The 25,342-nt window shown below is 38.1% G+C and overlaps 1 protein-coding gene across 1 annotated transcript in view; it reads left to right on the forward strand.

Annotated features, from left to right (window-relative positions):
• Positions 1-21,568, forward strand: part of Mei4 (meiotic double-stranded break formation protein 4) — a 167,841-nt gene extending 146,273 nt beyond the window's left edge. Inside the window, exon 5 of the mRNA XM_032910002.1 lies at positions 20,620-21,568. Coding sequence (XP_032765893.1) covers positions 20,620-20,889 — 270 coding nt within the window. The 3' untranslated portion in view covers positions 20,890-21,568. The remainder of the gene's footprint in view (positions 1-20,619) is intronic.
• The last annotated feature ends 3,774 nt before the right edge of the window (positions 21,569-25,342 follow it).

Raw genomic sequence — 25,342 nt, forward strand, 5'->3', positions numbered from 1 at the left:
GGGCACTTGATGTTTGGAGAGAGTATAAATAAGACTCAAAGGACAGTGATGGCACCCTTACATAGCTAGCTTTGAGACATTTCTTTGCTCTCCCATCTTGTCGTGGTGTCTCCTGGTTTCCTGGTCCTGGCTGCTCCCGCTGATTCGTGTCAATTCAGCAGAAGCCTGGATGTTTCTGCTGCATCGTGCCACTACTGCTGATTCATATTTGGTATCCTGGCCCTACTGAACTGGATGGCTGACAAGTGGAGATGGAATCACTGGAAAGAACTACTTGTAAACAGGTCCATATCACATTGTCCTATTTGCCATCTTTTCTTCCCTATCTTTGGACTGTGAGCTAGAAGAGGGATTAAAGCATTTGTTAACCCATATTAAAAGTATGTTTAAAAATATCTAGTCCTGTAGATGGCAGTCCAGATGACTACCCAGCATAAATTTCAATCACTAGATAGAAAAATACGATATTCATGACAAAACCAAATTTATTCAATATTTATCTGCACATACAGGGCCACAAAAAATGTTAGTAGGAAAATGCCAACCTACAGAGGTTAACTAAAACCATAAAAACATAGAGAATAAATAATTTCAAACCAGCAAAATCAAAGGAAGGGGAGGACACGCACACGCACACACACACACACACACACACACACACACACACGTACGCACCACCAGCACCATAGCCAACAACAAAATAACAGGAATCAACAACTACTGGTCATCGATATCTCTCAATATCTATAGTCTCAATTCCCCAATAAGAAGATAAAGACTAATAAAAATGATGCAAAGCACGGTCCATCCTTTTGGTTCATCCAAGAAGAAACCTCACCATCAAGGATAGAGATTTCCTCTGAGAAAAGGGTTGGAAGAAAAGATATTCCGAGCAAGCAGACCTAAGAAGCAACCTAGTATGGCCATTTTACTATCTAACAAAATAGACTTCCAACCAATACACTTCTGGATGACATTTTAACTCTTAACATCTAGGCCCCAAGAAATAAAGGCACTCAAGTTTGTAAAAAAAAGAGACAATTCTTCAGCTTAAATCACATAACTCTCACATACTAATAGTGTGAGCCTTCAATACCCCACTCTCAACAATGGAAAAGTTACCCAGACCAAAACTATACAGACTAATGCTGATATTAATAAATGTTACAACCAAATGGACCTAATAGATATTTCCCAAACACAAAAGAATATACATCGTCTACTCTTCATCTCAAAGAACTTTTTCCAAAATTGATCACATTCTTGCACACAAAGCAACATGTATAAGAAAAATAACAGGCCACCACATATTAAAGTTATATATTATTAACAGAAGAAACCTTACAAACCCATAGAAACTGAACATTTCTCTACTGAATGAAAATGGATCAAGACAGAAATAAAAACAATTTAAAAATGGCTAAAATCCAATGACTGTGAATACAAAGCATACCCAAACATATGAGACACCATGTAAGTGGCACTAAGAGGAAAGGTCATAACACTAAATGCATGAATTTCAAAAAAAAAAAAAAAGGAGTGATCTGTGATCTCATACTAGCAACTTACGAGCAACCCTGAAAGCTCTAGTACAAATAGCTTAGCCACACCTAAGAGGAGTGTACATCAAGAAATAAAGAGAGGAAATAATGAAGGAGGACAATAAAAAGGATCACTGTAACAAAACGTAGGTGTTTGAGAAAATCAACAAAATAGACAAACCCTTATCTAAATTAACTAAAAGACGAAGAGTAGACAAATGAACAATAACAGAAAAGAAAGGGGGAGAGCACAGCAGCAGACACCAAGGAAATTCAAAAGATCACATGGATGTGCTTTAAAACTCTGCACTCCACAAAATTGGAAAATCTAAAATAAAAGGATAATTTTTCAATTACAAAAGTTAAATCAAGATCAGATAAACAATTTAAATAGACCTATAATTCTTAATGCTATAGAAACAGTCATTAAAAGTCTTACAACCACAACAAAAAGGCCAGACCAGATGGTTTTCATGCAGAATTCTATGAGACTTTAAAAGAAGAGCTCATGCCAATACTTCCCAATTTATTACACAAAATAAAAACAGAAGGAACATTGCTCAATTCATTTTATGAAGCCACAGTTACACTAACAGCCAAACTCCATAGGCAACAAAGAAAGGGAATTATAGAACAATTTCCTTACTAAGCATAAATACAAAAATTCTCAGTAAAATATTTGCAAACTGAATCCCAGAAGACATCAAAAAAAAATCTTCCACCATGATCTAGTAGACTGCATCCAAGAAATGCAGGGATGGTTTAATATAAGAAAATCAGTAAATGAAATCCACCTTCTAAGCTAACTGAAAGACAAACCATAGGATCATCGCATTATATGCAGAAAAAGCCCCTGGCAAAATCCATGATCCCTTTATGGTAACGGACATCCATAAACATAATAAAGGCAATTTACAGCAAGCCCATGGACAGCATCAAACTAGAGAGAAACTCAAAAAATTTCCACTAAAATCAGGAACAAGACATAGGTGTCTACTCTCTCCACACCTATTCAATATAATACTTGAATTTCTAGCTAGAGCAAAAACATCTGCATGAGATCAAGGGGATTCAAATTGGAAAGGAAGAAGTCCAAGTATCATTAGTTTCAGATAATATGATAGTATTTGCAAGTGACTCTTAAAAATTCTCCCAGGGAACTCCTACAGCTGATAAACACTTAAGTGTCAGGATACAAGTTTAACTAAATAAATCAGTAGCTCTCCTATATACAGAAGACAAATTGATGAGAATGAAATCAGAAAATCACCACCTTTCACAATAGCCTCAAATTATGTAAAATATTTTGGTATAACTCTAACCAAGCAAGTGAAAAACTTGTATGATTAAAAACTTCATGTCTTTGAAGAAAGACATTGAAAAAGATATTAGAAGATGGGAAGATCTTCAATGTTCATTGATCAATAGAATTAACATAATAAATATGCACATCTTACCAAAAGCAATCTGCAGATTCAAGGCAAGCCCCACCAAAATCCAACATAATTCCTTACAGAGCTTTAAAGGACAATTTTCAACTTTATATAGAAAAACAACACAAAAATACAAAAACAAAACCCAACCCCAGGATAGCTAAAATAATCCCAAACAATAAATGAACTGCAGGAGGTATTACCATCCCTTAATCTAAGTGGTACTACAGAGCTACAGGAGTAAAACACACAGTATTGGCATAAATACAGACATGCTGATCAATGGAAGCAAATTGAAGACTCAGACATAAATTGTAAAATATGTGGACATTATGTGAAAAGAAGAAAGTCTAAACTGCAGGTCTCCATCAAACCCCTCCCTTCTGACCTTAGAGAATCTTCCCGACGAGGAGGAGAGTGTATGAGCTAGAAGGTAGGAAGATCACCAGGATAACAAGGTACTTTGAATGCATGAAACAATGGTGACCTCAAAGAACCTGATACAGCAAGCACGGGGGCTCGCACCAGGTCCTCTGAAGCTCTATTAAAGCTGTTACCTTAGTACTTTCGTGGGACTCCTGAGTGTGAGAATAAGTGGGTCTTGACTCATGTGCCCGCTCTTGGGACCTTTTCCCTCCTGTTGGGTTGTCATGCCCAACTTTGATATGATGATTTCTCCCTTATATTTTACTTTGTCATGCTTAATTGTCCTCTCTTAGAATCCTGTTCTTTTCTACTGAGGGACAGAAAGGGAGTGGAACCAAGGGAAGGGAAGTGGGGAGGAATCTGCGCTGAGGAGAAGAAGGGAAACTATCATCTATCATCAGTATATGCCATATGAGAAACGAATCTATTTTCAATAATAATAAAAAAGAATAAATGTAGTCACATAACAGTTATGACTTATTACAAATGTGTGCATTTTTTAAAAAATTTCTAGTCAGCATATTCCTTCCATATACAGATTTGAGCCCACACACAAGTAGAATTATCAGATTTTTCTGAACAGACATATCAGAAGAAAACATTTTGATAGACAAACTGCCAGTTTTCAGAAGACAGGAAAAGGAGACTCTTTCCCTTAGGCTTCAGCCACTGGTTGCTAGTGGAGGATGCCGTTGGCCAATTTCTGGTAGCTCATTTGCAATAGCTTAGTGGTTCAGTCTCAGGTGACCATGATAAATATTGATCCTCAAAGAAGTTGACTCTGGAATTTTCCAGTTGAATACCTTAACATCATTAGCGTCCATGGCAGGTGGAAGCCTTTGTCCTGCAGGGCTTGGTTTCAGAGAGAGTAGGAACACTGCTGTAGAATATAAACATATTTCTCTAAAACTTACTGACTGGAGATCAGTAGAAATGTCGCTGGAAGATTTGGGAATGTCTGCCCCACCCCACCCCCTCTCTCACACACAAATCAAAGCCGTTTATGCTTGCGAAGGCTCTCTACAAGATCTTTGGGTTGGGGGAACAAGAGCACAGCTTGGGAGAGATCATCCCTCTCAGGACCATCCTGAAAATGCACTACTTCACACCAGAACTAAGTGACGCAGCCGCAACAAGTTACAGGTGATAGAGGAGCTGACAGTGTCCGGCCTTTAATGTTTAAAACACAGCACAACAGATTAGTGATAAAATGCATCTAGCAGTGAATTCACAGTAACCGCAGCATTTCAAAGATTTTATTTTGTTGATCCAGACACTGATTGTCCGCAAAGGTGCTGTTGTGTCTCTTGGTAAAATGTGTTCCTCTTGGGTTTCTCTATAATGTATTTCACTGTTTACAAAAATGTAAAATGAATATGAACTTATAAATAACCTTTGATCTGAAGATGTGATAGCATTTAGCTGGTAAATAAAACAGATTTTATATATATATATATATATATATATATATATCATCAGTATTTCAATGTGAGAAGTCTTAAAACTGAACTACTTATAAGACATTGGCTGATAAAAACCAAAATGATTTGAAGTTGTTTTATATAGTTTTATAATTTTTAATATACTATCATTTTCTCCTTTCCCTTTCCTCCTCCAACACATTTTTACCTAGTTTCCTGCTTTCATTAAAAATTATGGCCTCTTTCATTAATTGTGGTTACTATAGGTCTCTCTGTCTCTCTCTGTCTCTCTGTCTCTGTGTGTGTGTGTGTGTGTGTGTGTGCGCACGCGCACGCACGCACATGTGTTAATGTGTCTGTGTTCCTAAATATAAAAATGCCACCTTCTTGATCTATGTACTGCTGTTTGTACGCACATATTTTCAGGGTTGTCCATTTAGTATTAGATAACCATTGTTACACCTTCTGTGAGGAAAACTATTTCTCTGACTCTCAGTGTTTCTCTGTTACTTGTAGTTCTTTTGTCTAGGGTTGAAATCCAACCAACATGTCTAAATATGTTTTAACTAAAATGGACCATCGTTAAAAGGTGACCTTATAAGTCTTAATAAATTTCAAAATATACAGAAATCAGGGAGACATTTCAACTGGAGATAATAACTATTTTAAAAGTTAGTTTCATAAAATTAAGAGCCGTCATTATCAATCTGGGTTTAAAACAGTGTTTTTTAAATCTAAATTATAAATAAACGACTTTATTTTGTACTAGATATCTCAATATTAAATGCTATACAAGTAATTCTTTGGGACTTTATCTTTTGCTGTTTCATTTGTTTTTAGTCTAATGAACCAGTTAAGAAAGTGAATCTTATTTACACACGTACACACACACACACACACACACACACACTCATGCCACATATATGAAAGCACTGTTTTACTGAGTCAAATCTGATATGACCTAACATGATATATCAACGGTCTGAGGCTGGGTACATTTTGTTTTGTTATGTTTGCAGTACCTGAAATTGAATTTGGATTTGCACATTTAAGGCAAACAGACAGTACTAACCTGCACCCTGGTGAGAGGCATATTAAAATGTATGCTTTTGACAGTATGATGACATAACCACATATATTCATCTACTGACAGTGGGAAGCGTTTGAAACCTTGTGAGAATTGCATGCCATTAGCTGGCAATTGCTCTCAAACTACACCTCTTAGGGGTCGGGCTCCAGCTTCCATTCTCAGAACTTACACTTGTTTCCATGAGGACCTGGAGCATGCGCAGAGTAGAGACCGTTAGGTCTACATAGGGTCCATCCCACATAAGCTGTCTGGTTATGAAGCGGGGCTTTAGAATGAGACAGACGTCACTCTTGATAAAAACTAGAAACACCACTGAAGGAAAGGAAGCAAAGCACTCTCTGAAAACCGGATTCCTCCGTTGTACCACTTAACACGATTGGAGAGATGGGTTGGTTACACAGCTGCTCACTCCCTGCTTAGGCTACTGGAGAGTACGCCCTGGGATGGAAAAAAGAATTTCTGTCAGTTGTATTGCTTGCATCTGAAAAAAAAATCATTTATGTGACTTTGGCATTGGTACTATTTCACATAAAATTGTGTGGTTTTAATTGCATAATTTGGCAGAGAATGAAGGAGAATGTGTTGTTTTTCCACTGACTTGTGCTGAGCATGTCAGTCATTTTCTTGCTTACCCTGTAAGTATCTGCAAGGAGCTTGGCGGCACATTCTTGACCTCTTGACTGATACTAGTTATGCACAAAGATACCAAGCATCCTCCACACAGCACTTCAGAAATAGACAGTGTCTGGAGGGATGGGAAAGTCTCCTGACCACACTGGGAAATGTGGCAGACCTCCTCATAGTAGTTTTAAGCAAAACAATGTCAGAAAACCGGGCAAGAGTTTTGCTTAGAATGTACTCACTTTATTAGTGGTTTGTCAGCTCTAAAGCAAAATAAAAAAAATCTATTAGGTTTTATATGTAAAAATTTGGACAGATTGTATATGGGTTTTAATTAAGATTAAAACTGCAGTTACCGTAATGGTGTACTTCTTTAGACTAAGTATGTTTAGTGATATCACATAAAGGAGATTTTTTAATTATTCTGTGTTCAGAATGTCTTAAACTAATCTGCTGAAAGCAGGTCAAGGTTTCAGTTTGAATCATGTGTCTTCAAGGGAGACATTTTTTTTTTTTTTTTTTTTTTTTTTTTTTACTGTTTTCTGCTTTACCCAGACAGCTCTTTTTCTGCAAGAACCTCTCAGGTCAGCTGCTTATTGAAACATACTCAGAGTAAAGTGCACTTTCAAAAATTGTATAAAATTGTTGCAAAAGGAAGTAGAACTTTTCTTTTAGATGACTTCTAAAGTCAGACTCATTTAGTAGCTTTAAGAACTGCCTGGATCAAAATTGTAAAAGCTGTGAATTCAGTCTCATAGCTCCTGGCGTTTTCTCAGATGACAACCTTGCCTCTGCAGAGTTTTGAATGTGTACAGCAGGTTTGTCCGCCTCAGACCAGAGTGCCTGCCTCTCCCTGCTGCCCCATGCTCCTCCTCTGTCCTGCCTTTCCCTGCCCCTCCCTCCACCTGTCCTCCCTGCCCCTCCCTGTCTTTCTTACCAGCCTCTGTCTGCTTTTTGCAGTGACTATTCCAACTTCTCTACTTGGAAGATTTTGAGCTAAAAGAAATGAAAAGTTTTCAAATGGAAAGAGGTCACCTAATTAAATAGCACATGTGAGACCATTAAAATTGGAAATATGAGCAGAAAGGTTTGTGAAATTTTATAGCCTGGAACTTCAGGTTATTTGCATACCTTCAAAAATTTAACCCAGGGGTTGAGGATTTAGCTCAGTGGTAGAGCGCTTGCCTAGCAAGCGCAAGGCCCTGGGTTCGGTCCCCAGCTCTGGAAAAAAAAATTTTTAACCCAATCTCAAGGCACATGGGTGTAATAAAATTCAATTCAATTCAGTGTAGTGCTGATGTCAACCACCTGGAGTCAACACACGTGTCAGAGGTCAAAGGCAGTGTCTGGTAAGACTATTTCCATTCCAGAAGACAGTTTGGACTTTTACTGGCCTCCAGGGGCTCTGCATTTTGACCAAATAGATGTAAATGTGAGGGAGTCTCCACAGTTTCCATTTAGCTCAGCCAATTGCTACAGGGGCCTAGAAGTAAATAAAGTGTGCGGTTTTTGTTTTTATTTATGTGTGTGTGTGTGTGTGTATGTGTGTGTGTGTGTGTGCGCGCGCGTGTGTGTGTGTGCGTGCGTGTGTGTGTATGTGCATGTGTGCATGAGTGTGTTGCTTTTTTGCCTCATTTTTATTACAAAGAACTTATATCAGAATCAGGATCAGCCACCTTAAGAGATGTATGAGGTGACTTCCTGGAGGGATCAGCTCAGTGTTTACATAGCTTCTCCCAGTAGCTACAGCCTCTTAGTGTATTGGTTTGCTCACCAGCCAGGAGGTTCAAGCAAGCTCAGCTGTCCAGAGTTTTAATGGTTCTTTTATTGGATAATGATTGATTGACTCATCAACTACGTAATTGAACTCCATCTCTACCATTTACACATTTCCTAGACTCACTACCTGTTTTCCAATTGTGTGCCGTTAGGTTTACCTCTGCGGAAGCACATCTAACTATGCCAACATCCATTCTTATTTCTAACACGCCCAGAAGTGCACATGTCTGCCTTATAATGTTTCCCACCTTCTTCTCTGCTGTCACTTCTCACTTCAGTTATTTTCTTGGAGCAGCAAGTCCTTCTCCACCCTGTTACCCTCAAAACAAACTTTTTATAGGGTTAAGAGTAGGTAGAGACACAGAGACCACCTATGCAGGGAGCCATAGAACACAGAGGAGTCAAGCTTGGTGTCCTCAGGTTGTTGCACTGTCTGTACCTACAGATCCTAGATGATTAACACTTGGAAGGTAGATATGGAGATGAGAGATGAGTAGCATTTCATCCTCAGTAAGTGGTTCCTGTAGCACACAGTTCTGTACATATGAAATATGATGAGTGACATTAGAAAAAGTAAAAGCTTAGGGGTAAACTAAGCACTGATATCTGCTTCATAAAAAGAACATTCTGGAAGTATCTGAAGGTTTGTCATTGTATTGTTTATTTAATGTCACTGTTTTAGTAAATTCAAGGAATGTATCTGAGTATGTATTTGAATAAAGAATATGTCACTTTGTCACCTTAGCAGAACATTTAGATTCTAAAAAAAAAAGTAAGGAATTTCAGACTAAAGATAAGAAAGAAGCAATTATGTAATGACTAAATGATACATCTTTAATAACATTATGTAATAAAAGATAACAAAGCACTTTAAATGCTTTTAAGTGATATCACATGGTTGAGTATATTTGAAGGAATCTTTGCCCATCTCTTTATTGATTCCTTTTTGCAGGATCTTGTTAATTGAAATAGAATTACAACATTTTACCCTCCCTTCCCTCACTTCATCCCTTCCTATGCCCCTCTTTTTCTTTATAGTTATTTTTGTTACATACATAAACATGTATTTAAGTGTTTCCACAGATCTATAAATACAACCATCTGAGTCCATTTTTGTTGTTTACGAATATATGATTGCAAGGGTGACAATTTTGCACTAAACAATAATTAAGGGGCTCATTTCTGGAAGAGGCCAATTCTCTTCTCTCCTGGCAGTCAACAGTTGCCTTGAATTCTTTGTTTAGAGATGGGTCTGCAGGAATTTTACCCCCTCCATATTAACATGTCTTCATGTCCCTTTCCTTGTTAACGTGACCCCCATGTCCCCCTCCATATTAATATGACCCCCTCCATATAAACATGTCCCCCATGTCCCCCTACATGTTAACATGACCCCCCATGTCCCCCTCCATATTAACATGTTCCCCATGTCCCCCTCCATATAAACATGCCCCCCATGTCCCCCTTCATGTTAACATGTACACTGATCTTGCTGTTGTTCTAGCCCAGTTTATTCAGCCATTCTTGGACATATTGTTTCACCACAAACTTCCTCATATTCTTAACTCTTAAATTCTTCCCTTCCACTCTTCTGTGATGTTCCCTGAGCCACTGATGCAGGAGCTGTGATATAAGTGCATCCATCCATCAGGGCTGGGCTCCCCGTGATTTGTTGATTTCTGAATTGTGTCCAGTTGTGGTTTTCTGTGATATTTTCCATTTGCTATAAGGAAACGCAGTAGGTACAGATACATGTGGTTACAAAGATAAACTGTAGAATGTAGTCAAGAATCACACTGATATAGCAGAGTTTCAGAGGTAGATTATTTTCTATTTTTCCTGACCTTACTGGACCTAGGAAACTCCTAGAATTTTCAGTGCCAGGCATATTTTTCTTTCATTGACTAGGCTGTAAATCCAATTAGACAGATATTGGTTATTACCCGCATGTGATTGTCATTTATTGCATCTTTATAGAGTCTTGTTATCATGATGGCCATTTATTGTCATTCATAGGTATTGCAGCTGGAAGAACCATTTGATTGCTTGTATGTGTGTCTGTGTCTGTGTGTGTGTGTGTGTGTGTGTGTGTGTGCGCGCGCGTGCGCGCGTGCATGTCTTTGTGGGTTCACTTGTGTATTTATCCGAGAATTATACATACATATGTATATACATGTATAAACATATGTGTATAATTTTAGGTAAATATAAAGTGATATGATTCCTTATGGCTTTATCAAACAACCTTGGTTATTTCTCCTTTATCCCTCCTTTTCCTTCTGTACTGTCTTTCTCCCTCCTCCCCAGTTAAATCCCCTTCTTTTTTTCCAGTTTCCCACTGTGTATCACCTTTATTGAGTTATTGCCCTCTAATCTCACACATCCCTTGACTAGGGTCCCTTCATACTTTCCTAGTGTCTGTGTTTACCTCATCTTGTATGTTCATATCTTAAGATTTAGGCTAGGGTACAGGGAGAATGTATTTCAGTTGTCTTTCTGGGTCTGGCTTACTTTGCTCAGTAAAAAAATATCATTCTAGGTCCATCCATTTACCTGAAAATGTAATGATTTCAGTTTTCTTTATAACTGAATAGTAGATGTACATATGTATGATGTTTCAGTACCCACTTATTTGTTCAAGAACATTTAGGTTGTTTCCATATCCTGGCTATTTTGACTAGCACATCCATAAATACTATTGACCAAGTTATCTATGGAGGTTAATGTCTAGTCCTTTGAAGTGGTCTAGCTGGGTCACAGAGTAAATTTATTTTGAGTTCTCTTGGGATTCTGCATACTGGTCTCCAAAGTGGTTTCTCCAATCTGTAATCTCACCAACAGTGAATGAGAGTTCCTCTTTCTCAGCAGCGTTGCCAGCATTCATTACTTGTTTTGTTGATCTTAGCCATTCTGACTGGATTGAGATAAAAATCTCAGAGTAGTTTTAACTTGTACCTCCATGCCAGGGGCCAGCCCCAGCTATCTTTCTTCTTGGTTGTCTCTTGAGGTAGCAGAGGAGGAAGAGTGTCAGAGGGGACAGGACTTGATCTTGAGAGATCTTTAGGGTTGCTCTTTAATAATAAAATGTTTACCTATCTTAAGTCTAAGTCACTTTGCTGCAGTAGCTGACCTGCCAGTCCAAGTTCCTCTGAGGCCTGCAGTCTTGGTGTTTAGGACCTCGCAGTAACAGCAGGGGATTATGTAAAGTAGTCTTTGTTCTAACTCTGCAGGAACTGCTGAGCTTTAACTCCCAGCCTGCTAATTGAAGTTGCAGGAAGAAAATGGGTATTTAAAAAATGATTTTAGCCTTTATTCTTGTTACTCAGTTCTCCAAAAAGTTTCTACCTGCTCTCTTCTTCTAATCTTGCTCTTTCCTCCTGCTCTGATGTCACAATAATACCTTTTTCCTCAATTCCCTTACTCCAAATGCTGTGGTTTCCCAATGCCATCATTCCCAATACTTTTACTTCTAAGTTCTCTCTAAAAGATTTCTAAGAGAGTTCTCAAAAAGTTCTTTTTAAAAGATTCTTCTCTTAAAAGTTCAGTTTCCTCTCTTTGTCCTCAGCATTACACATCTTTCACAATGCATGACTACATGGTAAAAAGTCACCACATAAATTCAAATCATAAATTATATAAGAAGTTTACAGCAGAAAATGTTTACATGCAAATCTATTAAGAGTAATTGTCTGGCTAAACATTCATTATCTGTCACAAGCTCAACAGGTTCATTAGAAGTTAAAAACCACAATTTTTGTGACTAAGTTATTAATGAAGTTCATATATATATATGAAAAGCATATTAATAGCAGAAATCTTTTCCTAAAATGTTATCTTCTTGGCCTTGCCTAGAGAAGTGAATCTGTCATTAACTTTATAGTTCATGGCAGAGCCAAATCAGGAAGATTACCTGCTAGTTTGTAACTTCTCCTTGATGGCTCCTAGCACCTCCATTATTCCTAAGGATAATGAACACATTTTGTATTTTGTCCTAGCCATTTTCATTCAACCCTCTTCTTGTATTCTCTACCCTTCACCCATTAATTTTATTGGGTCATTTGTTTCCTTGACTCCATTTTTGAGTTTTTGTATATTCTGGCTATCAATCCTCTATCAGATACATAGCTAGCAAAGATTGCTTCCCAATTACTTTTTCTTCACTTGATTGATTCTTTCCTTAGGTTTACAGAAGGCTTTTAGTTTTGTGAGGCTCCAGTTATTACTGGCTAGCTTTAATCCCTAGGCAAATGAAGTCCTGTTCAGAAAGTACTTTTCTACATCAATATCATAGGTAGGGCTCTGCATATGTTTTTTGCAATCAGTTTTAATGCTTCTGGTTTCAAAATGAGGCTTTTGATCCACTAAGATATAATGTTTGTGTTAGATGATAGATATGGGTCAAATTTCATTCTTCTGCCTATGGACAATCAGTTTTCTCAGCATCGTTTATTTAAGCTACTGTTGTTCCTCCTTTGGAGTTCCTATGTAACTCCTACGGCATTTGCTGTGCTCTTTGCCTGCCTCACTGCTATGTATGTATATGCTGAACATGTCTAAATCCAAATTCCAATATCCTCCCTAATCAGAAAATTTCTGGTCACAGCATGATGCTGTAGTGGCAAATTCCATACCTGCCTTCACAAGTTGCAGCAAAAATGAAGGCATACTATGCAGAATTAATGCCAAACATTGTCTAAAGAGAGAACATGTAACTCTTATTTCATGTTCAGAATTGGGTCTCATCCTCAATTAATGGTGCTTTATATATTGCAAACATTGTACAGTCTGGAAGAAATAGAAAGCTGAAATCTTAAATACACCTTGCCCCAAACCTGCTGCTTTTTGGAATATTCAACCCATGCTAGAAATACTTTTTGGTAGAGTGAAATATTCTTAGGCAGAAACCCTGTTCTGTTTATTATCGCACCTTGGGATAAGCTTGCTAGGGTATGAAGTACTGCATTAGGATAAAAGGGTGCAAAATCAGGGTTTACAATGTGTAAACTTTAAGATTCCAAGCACCCCCACTCAAATTTTAGGACGTAGAGACTTACTACATTTGTTCCAGTCCCTCTGTCCTGTTCTTGTTCTGTGGCCTTTTTATTGGTAATTTAATCACCTGTTTTCTATTGTTTTGTTGAGATTTGTGAAGCAAGACAAAAATGATTAAACAACATGTATTTGGAATGTATGACCAGCCTTAGACTTCTGAAAATAAGAGAAAGAAGCCTGTATGGCTAGAGTTTATAGCTGCAAAAGTAATATCTCAGACCCTAAGAAGCAATAGGGATGCAGGCTAAACCCAAATAAAGTTGATTTAGAACACAGAAATGCAATTTACATTTATTAGGAACTCTCCAATCTTTAGTGTGGAATCTGAGAATTAATGTTGATATCATCTATCCATCATATTTGCCAACCTGCTTGATATACTAACCAACGAAGTTATAAGTGGAAATCAAGCCACAAGATATTTCTCCAAGGGAAATTGAAAACATTAAATCTTTAAAGTACTTTGCATGGATCCATGATGCTATTGGGTTACATACACAAATCTGATATTTACTGACGAAGGCCTAGAATAGATTTGGAGTGTCCACATTTCATCTTAAATGACTACAGAATAATTTCTTTTAGTTAAAAAGAAGCTAGTTTTTCAAGGATTAGAGGATTGAAGGTAGAGAAGATTAAAGAGCATTTTACATGTGTGTTGATACTCAAATTACACTTTCCTTGGCCCTTCTAGTATCAACCCACATTTAGAGCCCTTAGTGCACACATTTCTGTGTGCAGAAAGGGGAAAGAATCATTGTTGCACTGCTGTATGCGAAAGACTTTATTAATAGGAGACTATAGGTAACAAGGCATTCATGTGGCTTTGCATTTCTCCAGGCAGACAGTTAGTAGAATCCTGAAGATAATTTAGTGATCAACATAGGCTTCATTCTCCAAAAATCCCAGCTTCCCTCTAATGTCAAAAAGGGGACCCTATTTTTGTTTTCCTTTTTCTAAAATAATAGTTAAGATAGCATAATAGATCACAACAGAACAGTCATACATCATCGGTATTATTTAAATGTTTGATGTATTTTAATCCTTTTAACAACTTAATGTTATTTCCTAGTAAATTCAGTGTGGGATGTGTGTTAATTGACAATTTCCTTTCATGTACATCTTGAGAGCAGCATTTTGTTTTCTCAGACGGCTTCACAGGAAAGGACCTTCTCCCTGTGCATGCCCATGGTGAGCCTTATCCATACAGTTTTCAGATAATAACTATCACTCTCACCCTCAGAGCACATTTGTACAAATTGCCTTCCTGAATAATGGCGGCTCCTTTTGTTACTGCCATATGAACTTAGCCTCTAAGAACAGATTTAAGAGTTGATACAGTTGGTTAATGCAGATATCATTTTAAAGTACATCTCCTAATGAAGAACAGGTTTTTTAAAAATGTTTTTCTATTGTGTATATTCCTTTGATGAATACTTTCATGTAAATATAACTTTGCATACTCGTTGAACTCTTTCCCACAGAAGCAAGGTAAAATACTAAAATATCAAGTACCGGTTTTAATAATACAGAAATCTTCACCTAAGGTGGCTCATGGATCAAACAAAATTCTCTAGAAGGGATCTCCAGGATTCCACATTTTAGACAGGCAAACATGCTGCTATAGATTAGAGGCGCAGTGAATTTGTACCCACTGTGTCTGCCCTTTGTAGTCTCCTCCGCCAGGGCTTTTGATTAAAGAATGATGCCAGTCTATAGCAGCATTGTGCCACAGCTCACACCTCAGTAGAAAATCTAACGGAATTATCTACTCTCTGTTCTGGCTGGAACTTTGTGTGCCCTCAACATAGGCCTAACATCTGGGGTGTGGGGAGAGGGACAGTCTGTTGTGCAACCTCTGAAAGAGGCACAGTGTAAGTGAGTGCTTCACTGAAAATACAAGCTATTGGCCATATGGACGCATAGGTCCACCGTGCTGCTCTGAGCCTTGCATGACTGCGGGTGTGGTCCTGTGCTGTCTTTGCCAGGCCTTGCTTCTGCCTGCGATTATGCCAGTTCCTCCATTGCTTCTTTGGTGCCCCAGAAACTGCCAGCCCCTGAGAAAACAGCTCACAGCGTTAACTTCTTCCCCAGAAATCTTTGTGTGAAATCTACTTTGCTGTCTTTGCTGTCTACTAAATAAAATGGATAACTCACTAAAGGTCAGGGGCAACTTTCCCACTTAATTATCACGGTGACAACTGACCTTTATCTTAAAATGTTGTGTTGAGTTCCTTCTCTGAGGAGAAGACTAATTTTAGTTGTATCTTACTTTTTCTTCTGTCCAACAAAACCTGGCGCATGGAATACCAAGCTAATGATATATTATATTCAGTGAACATTTAATTTAACATTTAGATTTTGCGGCCATAGTCTTTGACTTCATTTTCCTCTCTGCAACATCCCAATTTCCCCCCACATCTCCCACTTTTGGAGGAGTAAGAAAATGTGGTGTGTCTTAATACTTTCTGTGGCAGGCTGCTTGTTTCTCGGCTGGCCAGGCTGCGCCCGCCGCTGTGTGCCCCTGGTGCAAACCTGAACTATCACGTTGTTAATGAGCTACTGTGTTTCTGCGTTTTGCAGTTAAACACAAACATCCAAGCTATACACTAAACCTCAAGTTTATATTATCTTTCCTTTTTCCTTCTCTCTTATTTGTTTGTTTGGTTTTTTTACTGTTGCCAAACACTCTGGCTTTCTATATGATCCTTTGGCTCTCTCTCTTTTCCACACAGTATGGAAAGGGATGGTCTACCTTTCAAGGCAATGGAAACTCAGTAAAAGTAAGTTGTAATAGATGCAGGCGGGCTAGAGGAAGCCCCATACTACAGACCGTTCACATATCCCTGAGCGTTCAAGGTGTCTGGCTGCACAGTGACCTCAAGAGTCTGACACTTAAATGCATGGGTGCCATTCATCCTCTGGCTTAGCAGATGACCATTTTCCCTCTAAGCCCTGTGTCCGTATTTCCCTATGAGAACAATGCTGAGAGGAGAAGGGGGAAGTGCCATTCAGTGTATTCAGTTTACACTAAGCTTTACAGCATCTTCCTCATTTACTTACTGCTGTCTTTTACACCAGAACGCATCACACACACACACACACACACACACACACACACACACATACACACACACACACACACACACTACAGCGATAATGTAAGTTTAGTCATCTCATTTATACACTGAAGAAGAAGTCTAGGGTTTCACTGATACGGAGATGGGAAAGTCGAGTCTGACCGTCTTAGGTCCTTTTCTAGGGAAGATGGTTTCTCCCTCTCTGCACTCCGTAGCTGTCTGTCCTTCTGTGTGCAGGGTTAAGGCCTCATAAGCATTTCCTCTTCCAAGTTAGTGTGTTTATTGGCGGTGTCCTTGTCCAGCCCAGGCTTAGAAAATCATGGTGGTGAAAATTTATGGGTGTAGCTGGCTCCTAGGATATCTCCACTCCCTCTTACAGACTGACCCCTGAGCCTTCGATGCAAGACTTATGCAGTAGATGGGTCAGCTGCCAATGTTTGCCCAACTCTGCGATTTGAATTTTATTTATCTTTTGTTCCTTTATTCCCTGTTATCCATGTTTCTCTCTAGAGCTGTGCTTTGATTATACGCTTATGTTTCTAGTATCTATTACATATTTTGACTTTGTAGTTTAAAAGAGTTCTATAGCTAAAATAAGCTACTTTAAGCTGATAATAATTTTGATCTCATAAAAAATATTGACTTTCCACATTGTGTACTTCTGGTGTCATAATTTAGATATTTTTAGATTTTTTTTTGAGTAAAAAATGAAACTAACTTTTTAACCTTCATAGTAAATACATAATTCATGTATATGCCATGTTTATGCAATATAATTACTCAGAAATTAATTGTATATATTTTACCAGTATTTTTTTATTCTTTCATGTTGCTAAACTACTGAGCAGTCTGTTTCTCTTTAAGCTTGAAGATTTCCCTTCGTCATGTATTTAATTTTTAAAGAGAATTTTGAGGGTGAGTAACTCTCAGAGTTGCTTGTCCATGAAAGTCTTCCTCTGTTTCTCATGTCTGTACGGCCATGCCATGTGAAGTGTGTTTGGTTGGGATGTGTGTACGTACGTACTCTCGTCTTGTCTGGATAAATCACCATCTGTCCCCTGGATTGGGAACATTCTTCCAAGAGTCTCCCGTTGAGCTGAGTGGTCGTCCCTTATGTGTGATGTGCTTTTCCTTGATGCTCTCATAAGCTCCCTTGATCTTTCACCTTTGACCATTTGATTACAATATATGGTGGTGCAGCTTTGCCTGGACTGAGACTGGATAGCTTGTCCCTTCCATAGCTAGGCATTTCAATCCATCCATAGATTTGAGAAATGTTCATCTATTATCGATTTAAATGATCTTTTTGTCCACTGTTGGTATCTTCTTCCTTTCCTACTCCTCAAATTAAAACATCTGTTCTTTGTTCCTCCCTATAAATCACATGTGCTTTATCAACCATTTACATTATTCCTCACATCCCCCTTTATTTGTGGATAATACATATTTTTCCACTATGATTAATGTTGGTGCTGACTTTATTACTTTTATTGACAATAAAATGTCTCTTTACATTTATTTTAATTATATCAACTTGTTAATTTTTATATCTTGATTTTATTAAATTCTCTATTTTCTTAAACATCTCTGAGTTTCCATAAATAATAATTTAAAATAATTTGTCAACCACGTTATCAGTTTCGGGGGCAGATGCTGAAGGATTATTATGTCTGCGGTAATGTGCCTCTTAGTTTTTGTTACAATTCTTGTTATTGTACATTGATGTCTGCATGTGCTATAGAGCAATTTTTCTGGTAGCTTTTACAAACTAATCCTGATGGCGTTATACTTCCCTATCTCTTTACCAATAGGGCAGGCAAGCACTAGGGAGACCGCAGCTATGTAGTCTGCACCACATGAGAGCTCAGTGAATGAGGAGAAAACAGGAATACTCCAGAGATGCTTAGCTGCCACTGCTCTGGATGTCTGCTGTGGCAATGAATGATGTTGGAGTGTGCTAATGAGAGGGAAAAAAACCAATCAGTTTTTTTCCTCTGACCAGGTAGAAAAATTATGGTTGAGACTGTCCCTCTTGGCCTGGGATTTGTTAGGCCACTTCTCAGTGCTTACAGCACCAGTCCGATGGAGAATCCGATGGAGAATCACCTACAGAACTGAGGCCTAAACACAAAGCCCCATGGCTGTGCTGGGCCTTTGGTGTCAGGGCAGTGATTGACCATTTTTTTGGTAATAGGATGCAGTTGCGTTGGTAACAGTACACAATTAGCGGTGCTGTGAATGGGAACCTGAGTGTTAGCCCACATGGTAGGCACTGAAATGTGGAGGCTCTGGGGTCTGAAAGGCCAATGCAAACTGCTGCACTGTGCCAGAGGCCTACCGCGACACATAGGACTATATATTACAGCCATAGGTCCCAGGTAGGCATGCAGCAGGTCTGTATTTAGGAAAGGCAGTAACTATAGTGGCTGCCTTCTTGAAGCCTCATGGTGACCAGCCACATCTCAGAGAGGCGGGTGGGTCTCCTTACGTGACTCTTCTTGAAGAATTCATTGATTTCCATTGGTCTGCATCTATATAATTGGGTTTGTAGGGCTACTGTTTTGAAGAGTAAACACACCTCTGACCCTGCAAACAGTTTATCCCATTTACATGTCATCGCAGCGTGCACCATTGATAAATGTTTCCAACACGTTCTTTCTCCCCTAACCCCAATTGCAATACTTTCTTTAATGAACTTCAGCAAAACTGCATAAGAAGTCCCTAGTCAGGATCTGTAGACTTGGAGTTCTAATTAGTGTACTTCTGTGGCTCTGTCCTGCCTGTAAAATGGTGATAAGCATTCAGCTTACCTCCTAGGACCTCTGACTTACTTCTTAATTAATGTGGAGATAACGAAGCAAGTCTGTGCTTCTACACTGGTACCTCTATTCTCTTGAGTTTGTCATTGCACCTCTTAGGCCTTCCTCCTTGCCTATGTATAGCCTACAAGGCTACATCTGTACTTTTGTGTCGTCTCCGTCCCCGTCCAGCAGAAAGGAGTGACACCATGATGTTCTTCTCAAGCGGTTTATTCAGGAACCTTTCTTTCTGCATGCAAGGAGCAATGTCCTACCCCCAAGCACACTCCCTTATATCCTCCCTCAACCCCGCCTCCTCAATCCAGACTGCGTAATCTCAGTTCATAGGTCCACGTCACATGGCCTGATCTTGCGTCATGGTGCGCCTGCGCAGCTCTCACAGTGGACGTGGCTAGTTTCAGGTGTGTGAGGAAGTCAGGTGCTAGTCATGAGACTTAGCTGCAGTCCCGGGCGCCATCTTGGGACTGCCGCCACACCCGCTCCCCACACTTTTGTCCATGTGTGCAATTCTCTACAATCTAGTAGTACTCTGTGACTTGTGTAGGTTCCAAATTAGAAGAGATCTAGTTTCCTAATATCTTTAGTCTACCTTTTTTTTTTTACATGTCCCTAAACTTCTAACCAGAAAAATTATTCTATGATCTTTGGCAGGAGTGTTATATATTGAGATTCGTAGACACAATATTGAATTCGACACTACTCTGTTATGTGTAAAACTGTTACTGAGCACTTGAGATGTTTTCTAATAAGTAATTACATTCAAATAAATAATGACAGGCAGTATTTCTAATTCAAATGCTTCGGACCAGAAGTATTTTGTAATTTAGAATTTTTACTCTTTAGACAGTTATATGTACTTAATAGGACAATTTGGAAATGGGATACAGTGTTTACCATGGAATTGCTTTATGTTATAGATACTTTATGTACACAGCCTGTAATAATTTCACATACATATCCATCTACCCCTACTATGACTACCATATATCATATGAGGTCACAAATGGGAATTTCCGTTTACACTTTTACATTCTGATCCAAAACATACTTGAATTTAAGACATTTGAAATAGAGTTTGAGGAATAATCAACTTCTGTATCAAACAATGGTAGAAAATGATTTGAAGCACTATATAAGTCATAAAAATATTCATCACGTTTTAAAAATCTTAAATATTTGTTTCTTTTTTCCCTCTCCACCAATCATGTTGTCTCCCTATCCCACCAGTCAAAGGGGCAGGGAGGGAGAGGCATTAACCAAATCAAAAACTTTTGTTATGTCTGACAATATACTGCTATATACACACTTTCTGATCTGAGCCACACAGTGTTTTAAGAATTTTATTGTTTCTTCTTAGGATCAAAGCAATTATGATGTGACACGATATGAAAATATTTTCTCCCTGTTTTGGATCCTGGAACAACTTCTTCAACAGGATACCCAGGGAGATCCCATTCCACACATCGACCCCAGCAGCCCGGAAATTCAGAAATTTCTTCAAAAGCATGATGAAACCATCCTCAGACTTTCAGATGCGTTTCCTTTACTTACATTTTACTTATGGAGACTGGGCGTTCTCTTGAACTCACCAGAGATGGAAACTGTTAAGACTGAGTCATTGCCTTAGCAGATGATCATATATCAGAAAATGGTGTGCTTCAGTGTTTTTCAAAAAATGTTTTTAAGTGAATATTTTAAATTGATTAACCAACTAATCATTAATTCAATTTAGTGATAAGTCTTCTGTATCAGAGATAATGAGTCACTGTTCTGTATTATAATCAGGCAATTCCGGTTGACAATGCCCCCTTATGTTCATGTATTATATCTTATTTCACTCAATAGTCTAGCTCTATTCTCTAACATGGCCTGTCTCATAAAACACAATAAATTGCCAATGATTTCCATCTGATATAAATTTCATTACAAATTGTAATGAAATAAAGCTTAAACTTCTATCCTTTAACACACTTAAATTCAAGGTTTAAGTAAATGGTAAAAAATAAAATTTATTATGTAGCTATCCTAAAGTCATTTTTCTCTTGAAGGATTGCTTTGTAGGAAAAGAAGAGGCTTTGAAAACCAGTGGCTTTTAATTTTACTTAATCAACATGTTTGTAAAGTTATTTGCAAAGTATTAATTAGTTCTTTAAAATGTCCCTTTTTAAAACAATTTTTCTGTTGATTAAAAACATTGTTGTTCCTATGATTGTTAAAATTTAGTAAAATTGTATATTACTAAGTCATCAGGGATGGTTTTATAAATTGTAATATTCTATAATAAATACACTTTATACTTACTAAAAGCACTGGGTTGAATTTTTTCATTACACAATTTACTTCATTTCTGTTATTAAAATTGCAACAGACAAGCTTAATGAGAACACATTTTGTACTTTCCTGTGCAATTTAAAGAAAATATAATGTAATTCTCTTTCCTTTGTTAATTATGTTTCATTCTGTTTTATAAGGTAATTATCATTTTCAGATGCCATTAGTACTAGAAAAATTATCCTTGTTAATTCTTTCTACAATGTATATGAAATTATACCATCTTCTAGGATTATTTTTGGAGTTTTTTTTTTTTTAACCAACACATCCGTTACGAAAAATATCTCTTCTCTCCTAGAAATGGCTGCATAAGCAAGACCTGAAAATGGCACTACCAGTGGACATATTAACATAGAAGAGAGAGAATTAATGGGGTCGCACTCCTAGATAAAGGACTAATGGCAACTAATGCCTGCTTGGAGAGGGAGAATTAGCCTGCCCCAGGGCTGAGGCCTTGTTTGATACCCAGTGCAGAGCGGTCAGCCCTGAGCCCTTACAAACAAACAAACCAGACTCAGCCAGTTAAACTTATATATTTGTGAATATATATAAACACATCTATATACATATGTAACCATAACAGAGAAAAAAAGACTATCAACCTGATGGGGGAAACATGGTGGAGGGTTAGTGTGAAGGTTTCTGAGAAAGACTGCTAGGGGCAAAAGGAAGTGATTTGGTTATATTTAAAAGTTAATGTCAACTCAGAATTTTTTTTTTTCATTAAAATCTTACTCTGAGAAAGGCATGGGACTACATTGGCATTCCGAACACCCAGTGTAGTCAGTTACTGGCCAATAACCTTTATGTTGGAAAACAAAAAAAAGTAAAAGATCTCCATCGTTTAGATTTTATGTAGTGATGGTGCTGCCCTTTTGCCCCACCATTCAGGTCAGACCATGAGCAGCCCTGGGATGACTGAGAGGACTGAACACTGACTGGAGCCTTCCTGCCATGGTCCATGACCAAGAAGGATTTGCCTCAGCTAACTGGGTATTTTATCTTGATAAACTCTGAGCAGTATACAAGAAATTGGTCTTGGAAACTCTCACTCTACTAGGTACTACTGAGTGACTTAAATATTCCTTCCTTCTTTCTTTCTTTTGAAGAGTAAATGAAATCTAGTGGAGATTTCCAATTGATGGTACTTATTTAAGTGCCATAGATAAAAATAGACAATATGACTAACATTTCCTGAGGATAAAGCACACTAAGTCTTTGAGCATGCAAAGATCAAGATCAGACATTCATACATGGATTAGTGTTAATTCCCAAGTCTTAGACATGGAAATAAATAAAACATTTGAGCTTAGTTTATGCTGCCTCCAAAATAAAACTACTTTTTTTTTCAGTCAGAAGAAAAATATCTGTTTCATGATTCTATTTTCTAAGTATGATGTGTGGATGGATGTGCATATATGTAGAAATGCGTACCAGTGTATGCCAAAGGTCAATGAGTGTCATTCCTCAGAATCAGTCCTGCTTGATTGTTCCTGGTGTTGCTTGGTTTCTTTGATTTGACACAAGGCCTCTTGCTGGCACCTAGAACTTTCATATAATGTGTGTGGGGCTGGTCAGCAAGCTCAGGGGAGCTTCTCCCTAGGTCTTTCCTAGGATTATAAGCATGAGTCATCATGACTTTTTACATGGCGTTGAACTCAGGTTGTCATGCTTGTGAATTAAGCACTTCACCAACTGAGCTGTCTCCTCTTGTCCCATGTTTGATCTCTCTAAATCATTTTATGGAGTCAGAAAATGCCTTTGTAGCTGTGTCACAGAGAAAAAAGTGGGCAGAATTCATTTAAAATGCAGCAGTGGCGTTAGTGATATGTTCCCCAAAGTAGCGTTATTTTTAGGTAGCTCTTGTTCACGTCTTTTCCTGGCATCTGGGAAAGGCATGTAAGCAGCCCTTCCTTGCCCTCTGCTTGTCAAAGGGCTCTACATACATTTTCTGTTTTGCCATATTGAAACAGCAGTGGTGTTCAAACGAGAGTACATTGTAGAAGGTACAGATTAAAGACTAAGGAGGTCAAGAGGAGGCAGGGCCATCACTGATTTGTGATTTCCTCATAATAGCATCTGCCTTCCATTTTTGAAGTATAAAGAACAAAAACATATCTATTACCATTAGGAAAATATGTTTCTCTTGAATACATGCCTAAATGATAAGGCGAAATTGTGAATTTAATCTCTCACCATTATTATAAAATACTGGGCAGCATTAGGACTTCTGTTTTGCCTGGCTTGATGAAAATGTCAGTGGAAGAATATAGTACTTGATTTAAAAATGAGGATACCACCCTGTCTGTATCATATGAATAAAACTTGATCATTAATATTTTTAAAAGGAGAATCTCACCATAGGGTTGCCTGTGTGAAGTGACAGGCAAACATTGCTTTGTGAGCTCTGAGGTGAAAAGGAGAAGCAAATGCTCCTGTAATGTTTGATGTGGACCAGGGAGCTATTCCAAACATCAACCTGTAAACATTCTCAGTCTTCCTGCAACCCCAGTCAATATTAAGAGGTCAGTTGGTCACACTTTATAGCTGAGGAAAGAGAAGATAAATGGCTTGTCCATAGTCACAGAGCAGGAGACCGTTATATTTTTGTTATTCAAAATTTATTATTCTACTTCATATCATCTACCAGCAGTTAAAAGGGACTCATAGCTAAACAATACCGAAATGCAGTTCATGCTTGAATTAAGTTCTATTTATTGGTGAATATGATGGATATGATAATTAATAAATTAACTTTTAATTAGTAGTATTTGTGCAGATTTCATAATTTTCAATGTATTTGATTTTCATTCATCTGGTTGCCAAAGCTAAACCATCCTTTAGAAATCTAGAGGAAATGAACTTGGAAGATGGGGGTGCATCTATCAAACTGCCTTTCTACCACTTAGGGTGCTGTAGAATAGATTCCAGGTATCATCGCTCCAGAGAGATGACTTCTATGCACTAGTCCCATGATAGACATTCTGCCTTAGCTTGTGATTAACATTCTGGATCCCTGTTGGGTCTGAATTCTAACCTTTGGCTGACAATACAACACAATGGTTAGCTTTCTTTTGCAGACAACATTCTAATTTCTGTGAGTTTCCTTTTTGTGCCATCTTTCAGATTAACAAATGGAGATGCAGCTTCTCCCCAATTCAAATGAGATCACATGATATGACCTAAGCCTTGATACATGTCTCTCTGGAATTTGGATCCTGCATGAGATTAGCAAAGATAGTTGTAGCTCACGTAAAATTTGGACACGCTAGATTCATAAGGTTGTTGAACACATCGTTACAATGAGTGGGTTTTTGCCCCCTTTTTACCCTAATCTTCTAATTTTTCAGTTGAATATATAAACTATTTTATTTTCTTTACTGATGGTATCTATTTCGTAGCCCCAGTAGTGAAAGACATTAGGGCCACTGTTACCCGAACAATATGCCCATTAAACAGCTTGGTATATAGCTATATAAGGCAGCTAGAACAAACAACTATTTTTTCCTCTAGTTCTTCCAGACTTTCCATGATGTGACAGCCACAAGGTGACAACTCCATCAGCTGAACTACATCTCCTTTGAACCATAACATTGTAAGTCACCTTGAATAAACACTGTGGGCTTGTTAAGACACAATCTACCAGATGCTAACGATCCCTGAGCCTGGTCTGTTTGTCCTTGAGTTACACAGTCTCTTAGACCTATTAATTTCAATGTCATCACCAATCTGGCCTTCTGTCAGCAGAC

This window comes from Rattus rattus, chromosome 8 (genome assembly GCF_011064425.1).
Source record: "Rattus rattus isolate New Zealand chromosome 8, Rrattus_CSIRO_v1, whole genome shotgun sequence".
NCBI classification, from domain to species: domain Eukaryota; kingdom Metazoa; phylum Chordata; class Mammalia; order Rodentia; family Muridae; genus Rattus; species Rattus rattus.